This window comes from Octopus bimaculoides, chromosome 30, assembly GCF_001194135.2.
Source record: "Octopus bimaculoides isolate UCB-OBI-ISO-001 chromosome 30, ASM119413v2, whole genome shotgun sequence".
Taxonomy (NCBI): domain Eukaryota; kingdom Metazoa; phylum Mollusca; class Cephalopoda; order Octopoda; family Octopodidae; genus Octopus; species Octopus bimaculoides.
Genome location: NC_069010.1, coordinates 499013 through 510634, shown reverse-complemented (window position 1 = coordinate 510634; position 11622 = coordinate 499013). Strand labels below are relative to the sequence as shown.

Here is an 11622-nt window from a genome sequence, read left to right as displayed (position 1 = left end):
GGGACCATGTGGTTGGTAAGCAAGCTACTTACCACACAGCCACTCCTAGCTAGTCTTTAATAAGTTTCTTCAGAGTAATTTATCAAAATTTAATTTTGTTACTTTGAATATCAAATTATGAAAACAATACATATTTGTTATATGGAACAGGGGCTAATTTTAGTTCCTTCGAAGATTCTGCAGTGTAAAACTAAAAACATTGAAGTCTCTGATATTTTCTATTTTCTTGTTTTACAGATAAATCTACATCTGAAAATATGTCTCAACACATAGTATCATATATACAAATATTTGCGTTGATACTGTGTTTGATATTGGTTTTGGAGGCTCATGCTGTTTCAGAAATATGCAAGATATGCACTTGCAAATCACCTGTAAATGTAAATTGTGAAAATCACCAACTATCATCAGTCCCACAACCAATTCCGATGAATGTTAAATATTTGTAAGTATTTGATACTTTCTACGTATTCTCCACATCCAATATTTTAATTTCTCATTGATTATGTTCTCAGCCAACCGATTCTGTTGTTGATCTCACAGCATTAAAAACATAATATTATGTAAAACAGATTGATATGTTACTTAATGTGAAGTCAAATAAACTGTTTCTCTTATATTGAGCTTATAATGCATAACATCGCATACACAATGATTGGATATGGTTAACATCTGAAGTTTGATGTTATTTGTCTAACTTCATCTGATCTTACGGTATATTCAATGAACGGGCAGTATAAAAACGTAGGTGCTAACAAAACATGTGTATTTCGCAGAATTATATGATTTCATTAATTAGTTGAATTGTTGTTTATTTTTACAGTGTCACAGAATAGATTTTAAATATTGTTTGTATTAATTTTACAATTAAAAATGCAGTGAACTAGCAGGATCTTTGGGCACGCCGGACAAAATGTTAATCGGTATTTCATCCGTGTTTACGTTTCGATTTTAAATTCTGTGGAGGTTGACTTTGCTTTTCATTCTTTCGGGTTCGATAAAATAAATACCAATTTAGCTCTGAGATCAATATAAAGGACTTGTCCCTTTTCCAAAATTTCAGGTTTGTTTCTATAGAAAAAATGATTGTTTTTACAATTTAAAATGATACAGACGGATTAAATTGCAGATAATGACAAGATCCGTTTAAATTGCTAAATTCTTAAAATACCTAAGTGATGAAATCAAAATAGTGCTGTTTGAACAAATTATGAGGAATTTACTTTTGACAGAATATCATCAGTAAAATTTACCCTATCATGAACACAATAAAACTTATTACACAATTATTACAAAATTATGCAAGCTTAATTGAAGTTTCGGCTGATTGATGTCTCTCAGTTGCCCTGAAAATTTTGTAATTTTTACATGTTTTATTGTACTTTTTTAGTGCTTTATTAACATTTAAAGACTTAAGTCATGGAATAGAATAAAATTCAGTAATTATTTAATACTTGCTGATGACAATCATGAATAAACTGTGTTCCAGGTGATTATTTCAAATTAAATAGTTTAGTCACCTTAAACTTTCAGTTTTAATCAAATATTCCAATACTAATGCGGATCAGATCTATTTCTTAACAGATTTGGAACGTTTTGACCAATTGAGAAATCACGTATATCTCAAGATGTTAAATAGTAAAGTCGATGTTCCATTTAATAAGTTAGATATTTTCATCATTCATAATATAACCGCGAATTGACTGAAATTGCAATACATTGCAGTAGAATGCGTTGCAGTATTTTTTCTGACACACAGAATTTCTAACTTGAAATCCGGCCGAGGTCAACCTCATGTCATTCATTTCCGAGATCAATAAAGAACCATAACAGAGCAAAGAATTAGCGCAACTTTAAGGATGTCGATTCAGACACCTTGCAGTATATCGTCCAGTTGTTTGTGATGTGAGTTGAGTTCTCACTCTTTTTGTTTCGGTTTTGGAGAGAGGATCAGTCAGGTCTTATAACTCCTTCAGCCTCTCCAATGCTGGTGAGATAGATATCATTAACATTCCTCTTAAGTAGTTGCAGGTCAACCTTTACAAGAATGATGAAGAGAGCTGCTGTTTATGGGATGAAGGACAAGTCGTTAATAATGGGAACGGACTGAGGTTTAATGCATCAAGAATGAGGAGAAAAGGACTAAAAACAACTAACAAAAAATGTGGAAACGCTTTCTCGATGACTCCTTCATTATTTGGGACAATTCAAATAAAAATCTATAAATATTAAATAACATCTTCAACACACTTCACTCATATATCAAATTAACGAGAGAAACCATTTGTAATGGAATACCATTCCTGGATATCCACATAAAAATACACAACTCTACAGTCACAACAGATATATATTTTACAAAAAAACAGACACAAATTTCTACTCTTGCCATCCCTCACACACCAAAAAGGAACATACACTATGGCAAGATGTATCTGTACGATAGCAAGTGACCCCAAAATAGGTCAAATCCGACTTCATGAGCTCACAGACTTCCTAAAAAAAAAAAACCTAGGCAAGAGATGAGAGTCAGACGGTAAGAGATGATGAATGCTAGATCATTCAGGGATAGTTTCTCCGCAGCCCATTTCTTGGGATGAGATCAGCTCTTTCCAGTTCTTGTCCAGTGGGGAAGGGGAGCTGCACCAAAGGAAACTCCAAGCAATTTAACTAGTCCGTCCAGTGTCTGACAACGAAGGTGAACAGAATGGGCCTGCTTCTCTAGGTGCCGGTAAACAGCCCAACGAGATTTGATTAATCTTTACTCCTGTCTCCACCTCGTATTCCCTTAGTGAAGTACCGATCATTTCGATGTATTTGGTGCCCAACACCGACGAGCACGTACTCCATGAATATGTTATGCAAACACAAAACTTGCGTTCTCTAGTTCTCAATGGTTACGGCTTGAAATTTCAACGTCTGCAGTCGTAAATCTAGGGACTAGACATATAAACTGGGAGGGAAAGGCACTCTTGACTGATCGATAGAATTATACTGAGCGAATAAACATCTGAACATTTACTCACACTACTGAGGAAGTATTACTGTAAATTAGAACGATCAAGCCTCCCAAGAGAGGCACGACCTCAGCCTCAAAGTATAGATTAGAATCCCACCATCCAGGTTCTTTATCCATACTTGCTATGATGCATTTCTTGGAGCGGAAATTGTGTGTTATGGTACACGTCTGTATCTCATCCACCTAAGTATTGACGTCACACGCCAAATACTTAACTAACACCATCACAAAATCTTGAAGACTACATTTAACTGAAGGTGTTAAAACCCCCCCCGCTCCTGTTCCAGTATTTTCTTAGCAATACGACCACACCAATTTTTGCAGGACTGAGAATTCTCCCGTTCTAGTAGACATCTGCCGAGAAGCACCTCGAACATATGCGGCATGTGCAAATAAGGCTCGTAGAGTAGACAATCTAGGTCCGGTGACTCTTTTCTCGCACACCCCATGATCGCCTCTCGGCAAGAATGAAGAAATCTAAAATATTCAGTTATCACTTTTTCACTAAACCTAATCAATTTGGATCTCAGAGCCCTTTTCATAGCCAACCACTGTTAGTTGCCGATCTTTCCACCCTGACGATACTGGTCGGGTTTACGGTAACGTTTATATGCATTCACAACTGGTTGCATATCTTTGAGATGTTACACACTCCAACTGCCAACATTACAAACATTATATAAAATACCGGCCTCCTAGAATTGGCTGTCGGACCCGAAATACCATATCCCTTCCGTTAGATTTCTGTATTCTTTGTACTCCCTGTAAATCTATTCTTTAAATATATAAATATCTCTACGCTGATCCATGAGAGCACATCTGAATATTTTCAGTCTCATTCGCACTCTCTCTTTTCCACTCTCTCACTCTCTATCTATCTATCTATCTATCTATCTATCTATCTATCTATCTATCTATCTACATATCTATCTATATGTGTACATACATATTATGTGGTAATCCTACACAAAGAAGAAAACCCTCAATCAGTTAAGAGAGTAAAGGCAATCTTAAAATAAAAATACACAAAGTTTGTAAATACAGTTTCTAAGGGTTTCCTGGTTGAAATAATTTATTCCGCCATTTATCAAGCTGAAAGCAAGACTGAGTTTCTGGGTTACCTTTTGAACAAATAAACTTTGAGCAAGGGATGCTTGTGAAGAAGGCAAGAAAATACAAGAGAGACAATCAACGTGTTGTGGAAGGATCCCGACTCCTCCCCCCAAGTGACCAAAGGTCGGCTGACTCGTTATTATAAATTAGAGAACTGTGAACGATTAACAGTTCGTGTTGGTAAGTAGTTCCCAGTGAGTCGAGATTGAGAGCGTTGACTCAAGTGTAGTAGTAATAATAGTACGTCTAGTATATACTTTCTTCACCGCTGCTTCGTAATATCAGATATCTAATACAAGTATATAAAAGTGACGACGAGTTGTTCGAAGCTTACGTTGGACATTTAAAATTTTCTTTTTTGGTACGAAATCAAAGAAAAATTCATTAACATGGAAGACCTGTTGGCCTCCGTGATACAGTTGCAAAATCAGCAGCAGCAACAATAACAGCAACAACAGCAGCAGCTACAGCAGTTACAACATCGACTACAGCAGCAGCAACAATAACAGCGACTACAGCAGTAGCAGAATGTCAGAGGGTTATAAATCATGACGCAAATAAAATTGAAGAGAACGTTTGCTCTCAAATTCAAGTGTGTCAACCGGTATCAGATAAGAAGATAACATCAAGACTGAATCCATGTGATGGTTGCAGTGGTCTACATTCTAAAAATAATTTTCCGTCTGATAATATAAAATGTTTCAAGTTTGGTAATATAGGTCATAAAAAATTACACTGCAAAGCAGAACCTAAAAAGTGGTTCAAAAGAAAAAAATCGCCTAATCGGATTATCGGTGACAAAAAATACAAACGAGCCTCAAAGAGAATTTGTGTATGAAGCATTTAAAACACAAACGTAAAGTTACAGGAAGCGACTTATCAATAATTAACAGAGTTACATGGAAAAAAATCGAGAAACCTAAATTAAATTTAACTTCGAAAATTGCCCATCGTGTACCAGCAAAAAATATTTTAAGAGCCAATTGATAAGTAAAATTACATTTCGTTAAAAAAACCTTAAAACCTAGAGTTTTGTGTTAAATAATACAAAAGCAAACTTATTCGTAACTGACTCGATGCAATTATTTAACTTATGGGATATTCCATAAATCTTTTTAAAGATGTGAATGGTTTTTTCGCCAGTACAAATAATGCGACAGACGAATTGAAAAAAAAAAAAGTATTTTTTGAAGTTCTGTCTGATAAATTAGGTCTGTGTACGAAAACGAAGACCTGGTTTGAAATAAAAGAACACTCCACACCAGTATCTAAACAGGTTATAACAGATAAACTTAGTGTTAGAGAGATTAGAAAAAAATTGGAGTTACCCAAAAAGTGGAACATAGTCAATAGGCAGTACTAACTGTGTACATTAAGAAAAAGAATAAGATCATAGTGTGTGCTGATTTTTCACTGGTTTAAACGGATGTCTTACAATCCATATCTGGATAATATTCTCGTTAAGAGCAAATCCAGGGAACAACGCACAGGACACGTAAACTAGGGATTCGGGAAAAATAGGGATTTCGGCCTTAATTTAAGTGACGAAAAGTGTGAAATTTTCTTACCGAAAATAAGATATTAAGTACAAATCATTGACAGAAGTTGGTCATCGACCAGACCCGTCGAGGGCAGATGCAATTAAAAATATACCCTCTCCGACAAATACAGCGACCGTACAAGCATTTTTAGGGTGGGCAAATTTTACCAAATTTATATTCCAAATATGCATAAGGCAAGGGATCCACGGAATAATCTGCTGAAAATAAGATATGAAATGGAATTTGTCGGAAAAATGTTAACAGGCTTTTGACAAAATTTTAAAAAATTAATTTATACCTGATTTGTTGTTATTATGCTTCGATCCTGCAGCGGAGATTGTTGTAGCTTCAGACGCTTCTTAGTACGGTATAGGAGCATTAATGCTACATAAATATAAAGATACTAACTTGGAGACGGTGGTTCATACGTCACGTTCTCTGATATCAGAAGAGAAAAATTATAGTCAAATCGAAAAAGAAGCGCTAGCGATTATTTTTGCCGTGAAAAAATTTCACAGATTTTTGCACGGTAGAAGTTTTCGTCTACAGACTGATTATCACCCATTATTATCAATATTTGGGTCAAAAAAAGGATTCCCTATTCATACTACTAATAGATTGCAACGCTGGGGTTCGATATTATTAAACTATGATTTCCATTTGAAGTATATACCCTCCAAGAAATTAGGTCATGCAGATTGTTTCTCAAGACTGGTAATTTATTCATAACCTCTTAGTTTATCATTAAGCAGTCTGAGCTCTTTGGTGAAAGGATACACTAATTCTCTGTTCTTGAGAGGCATTGCCAAAGAATCATTTACCAGCAACCCATTAAATCATGAATCATAGGACACGTCTACATTATGACCTGACTCACTTGAATCTTGCACAGAATTGCCTGAAGTCTCAGTAGTGCGTCGTCTGTTTACTTTCCTTCCCTCAGTTTCGTTATATTATATACCCCCAATACAAGAATATAAAATGATGTAACAATAATTCAATCTCATGCAGATGTAAACCTGATATTACTAGTATAATAAATGTCCGGTGGGTATGTTTAAATTCCGACAAGATAACCTTTTCTTGTCTACCAAATATTAAGTCATATCAAAAAAATAACGGACGACGTAAACCTTGGGAAGTGGATATCTACTAAGTGCAAGAAGCTTGTACCTACATTTCTCCTAACATTAAGGGTGGAATGTAAGGGAGGGGAGCCATAAAACTTTCCGACACCAGTTCTTCAGTCTAGATGATAAGAGGTGGTTGGTTGTGGATTTTGTCAGTAAAGCTGCCATCATGTAGGGTCTTATTACAATATGGGGCAGCGTATTCGAATATTTCTTTCGAAGAAGAAAGTCAAGGGATCCTGCGGTTAATTTATGGAATTAAGTTTTTAAATACAATAGGTTCATGACAGGAGTATTTATTGATATATTTAAGGTCTACGTTAAGTCTTGTGGAAGGGCTTATACGAGGTGACCAGTGACTGGTCACATGGTAATTTATTCATAACCTCTTAGTTTATCATTAAGCAGTCTGAGCTCTTTGGTGAGAGGATACACTAATTCTCTGTTCTTGAGAGGCATTGCCAAAGAATCATTTACCAGCGACCCATTAAATCATGAATCATAGGACACGTCTACATTATGACCTGACTCACTTGAATCTTGCACAGAATTGCCTGAAGTCTCACCCAAAGAGCACAACTTTTCCACTAAAATCTTCATTGCTGTCAGTCATGTCTTTCAGAGCTTTGTCAATAGCTTGAAGAGCAAATAGAGGGATCATGGATGCCTCACCTATAATAACCAAATCCAAATTTCTCAAATTATGTTTGTGGTCAGAGGTGGGTGGTACATTGCAAATGCTAGTTTCCAACAGTGTAACGGGCAATTTGAGCAAACTGTGCACCGTTTTTCCTCCAGACAGCAATGTCGAAGCTGTGCTTGTCCACGCACCACAGCACACTTGATAGTTGTTTCTCCGCAGATGTAAGACCAGCACATTAAAAATGTAAGATTTTCCACAGCCTCCGGGAGCGTTTGCATAGAAACAGGAACATTCCGGCACCTCACCTCTCATTTTCTTTCCAACTAATTCAATGACTGCATCAGCAATCACTCTCTGCTTATCAGTAAGGGTTACAATGCCTATGTGGTTCACGTCATCATGCTCAACTTGTTGCATTGCCACTAGTTCAGGCAATCCAATATTAAGGCAGCTAGTATCATTTTGAAATGACACAGCATTTATGGAGCGTAGAGCCATATTTTCTGCTTGTTTTGCATTCAGACCTCAGTGAACATAATCTTCCATCACATAATCATCATGGGTGTTCTGCAGGCGAAGAACATTAGTAGGGTCTGAAGAGATGCAGAGGACGGGAAACATAATACGCAGCTGAGACGACAGCCGATATGCAGCAGCTTCAAGTATGGCATGCTCTAACACTTCATTATTTTGGAGAAGACCAAGTCTTATGCACGTATCTTTAAATGTTGCACTGATTTCACCTCCTACGGATCGAACTTCTTCAAAGCTTTTAGCGACTGGAACATGCAAAAGCAGCAATATCGTAAGAGAAGTTTTTATACGTCCCTAGGACTCACTGTGTACATTCTTCTGCTGATGATGATGTTCCTTCTCCTAGGTGTCCATTTTTTTGTACTTTCATTAAGCACGTAACGTACAGGAATGTCAGGGTACAAGTACATCCGTGAATTTTCATCGTGTTCATTCAATTTGAACCATGCAGTGAGAGGAGTGTCACGCTTTTCTGTTTTTGAGCAGCTTGTTGAGCTTCACCTCTGTGGAAGTACATGCTCTACTGGTCTCTTCAAGGTGAACTGCTAGTCTGTAGACAGTCTGGAAGTAGTCATGCAACTTGGACTCAGATATTCTCTACATGGGTTCAAAAGGTGAAACATATCAACATGCAAGATGATTTCAGATTTCATTATGGGGTTGTTGAATCTATTTGCTTTCTGCCACTGCATTCTTCCTTACTTCAAATGAAGCGCAGTCGGGAACTTTCAAGAATACTTGCAGATGTCCTTATCGCTTTTTACAGAGGAGCAAACTTTTATATTAATCTGAGCTCGGAATTTCTTTTATAGATAAGCATGGTATGGAATGACTTACCTGTTGTCAGACGAGTGGTGCCCAACTTGTGCTGTGATCCCATTATTGCGCCTCCTGTATCCGGACATCCATTAATATTTAGTAGTGTCTCACTTCTCTACTTCTTGGGAAATGTTTTTGACAAGACGCATTCTCTATGCATGGTGAGTGAGGAGGGGTTATCTTCATCACAAATGCCATGTATCAAGAGTTTCTCAACTAAATCGTGCATGACTGGGTCATTGTTTGAATCAGGAAACTCTGCTGATACCATTTTATCTATATCATGTCGGTTCTTCAACTTGTTTTCATTTCTTAAGACTGCCAGCATATGGCAGTGTGGAAGTCCTTTCTTTTGAAACTCAATGACATGAACGTGAGCCACTGATACAACAAATACATGTATGTCCTTTATATCCTTCAGAAGTTCAGTGAGATGCAACTTGTACATTCTTGCAACTAAATCTGGTGAGTTTTCAGAAGTCTCATTCCGCTGCAAATTATTTTCTGTCTCTTAGAACTAAGAGTGTCATGTATATGTGACAAATAAGTCAGGTTTACAATACTTTTCTACAATCACCATTGCATCATGGAAATGGTGCATACTCCTAGGACTGCCTGTCAATGATGATGGAAGTATCACAGGCACTCCTGGCTCAACATTCTCAAGAGCCCCTCTGAGCAGGTAGTTTCACAAATCCACAAATCCATCTTTACTGCTCTAAGGTATTGCAATCTGCAAACCTCAAACTTCACATATACGTCCAGTATATATTGTTGAAATAGATTTCCAGCTCTCTCAATGATATTGAAGCCTACTGTGAAAGCAAGGCGTTACCTCTAAATACTCTTTGCATCGTGAACCAATTACGAGCGAGTTTTCTGTATTTTGCCACATGTAGTGTCTCTCAATACCATCCGAATTCTCCACGAGGGAACTTATTGCATCCAATAATATACTGTGTTCCTTACATTCATCATGGTCGTCGTCGTCGTCGTCGTCGTGATCGCGGTGGTGGTGGTGGTGGTCGTCGTCGTCGTGAACATCATGGCAATTTTCGCCATCATTATCATCACCATTGGCATCATCATCCTCACCAATAACATCATTATTATCATTATCATCGACATAATGTTTAGAGACGGAATCATCATAAGCATTAGGATAGAATTCAAAGAGTAAGCAACAAAATCTTCATGGGTATGATCCTTAGCATCACCATCGTAATAAGCTTGATCATAATCCATGTCAGCTTCCTCCCCATCCCCTACACACCATCATTACAATCATCATCATCATCATCACTGTCGACTTCGTCATCACCGTGATCATGATTATCATCATCATCGATATCATCATCATTATCATGATAATCAACATCATCATCATAATCTTTCTCTTTATTTGTTCATTTTCTTCTTCAAACTGTTCTTCCTCTCCTCCTTTTTATTCTTCATCTTGTTCTTGCTGTACATGTTTTGTTGCTCTTCTTTCTCTTCCCCTTAATCATAAGCTAACTTCTAATTTTTCATTTCAATCTTTATCTTTCCTCCCCCCTCCTCCCCCTCCTTCATCTTCTTCCATTCCTCATACTTCTTGTACTGCTGCTGTTGTTTCTGCTATTACTACTACTACTACTACTACTACTACTACTAGTAATAATATTAATAATACCTGTTCTTGTTTGTGTTCTTTCTATCATTATAATTACAGTTCTTCTACTTCAACTTCTACATATCTCCTTCCTCTTCCTCTTCTTCTCCTCCTCCTCCTCTGTCTTAATCTTCTTCTTCATGTTCTTCCTCTTCGTCTTCTTCTTCAGCTTCTTCCTCTTTGTCTTCTTCTTCATGATTTTCCGTTAATTTGAGTATGGTCATCATCTCTTTTTTATTCTCAAAATATTGTTTCGCCTATTTTACAAATTTTCAAACATCTGTTTCGTTTCATCGCTCTCCAGTTTTATACATCTATACGTTCTACCATTGATTTTCCTTCGCAATTTCCGATATTGCCATCAATTTCTGCCTCTTTCACCTATTTCATGATGATGATGATAATGATTATCATCATCATCATCATCACATTCATCAACGTCGTCATTATCATCATCATCATTATCATCATCATCATCATCTTTGCTGGGCTTTTGTCGTTCATTGTCCGATGTTCTTCATCTGACTGAAGATTAAATAATTCATCAGGAAACTTTCGTTTACTATTAGTTTAAACTTTGTTTTATGTTACAGACATTTCAGAAATAATATGATTGACAAAATCGACCGCGGAGTTTTCCACAACCTTACCAGTTTACAGATAGTGTAAGTTCAATTATTGTTGATAATATGTTACTAACGTAATATTTCTGGAATCAATTTATTTTCTCTCTCTTATTTACTCTCTAACTTTGTGTGCGTGTCTCTCTCTTTAACTTATTTCCGACAATTTATGCATGAGAGTATGATTTTATGTAAATATATATCTTTGTATTTCATTTTGTGCGCGTGTATGTTGGTGTATATTGATGTGTCTATGTGTATGTAAGGAAAATCATAGGCATTAACATTAAATTATGCTATTCTTTTATTCTTTTAGTTTTCTGCTATTTGTTTCAGTCATTTGACTGCGGCTATGCTGGAGCACTGCCTTTAGTCAAGCAAATTGACCCAGGACTTATTCTTTGTAAGCCTAGTACTTATTCCATCGGTGTCTCTTGCGGAACCGCTAAGTGACGAGCATGTAAACACACTACCATCGGTTGTCAAGCGATGTTGGTGGACAAACACTGACATACAAACATAGACTTATATATATATATATATATATAT

General features: G+C 36.6%; 1 protein-coding gene across 1 annotated transcript in view; it reads left to right on the top strand.

The window, feature by feature from the left end:
* The window catches only part of LOC106876916 (insulin-like growth factor-binding protein complex acid labile subunit), an 88611-nt gene that overhangs the window by 442 nt on the left and 76547 nt on the right, over positions 1-11622 (top strand). Inside the window, exons 2-3 of the mRNA XM_052978054.1 lie at positions 238-445; positions 11044-11115. Of these exons, the coding sequence (XP_052834014.1) occupies positions 238-445; positions 11044-11115 (280 nt within the window). The remainder of the gene's footprint in view (positions 1-237; positions 446-11043; positions 11116-11622) is intronic.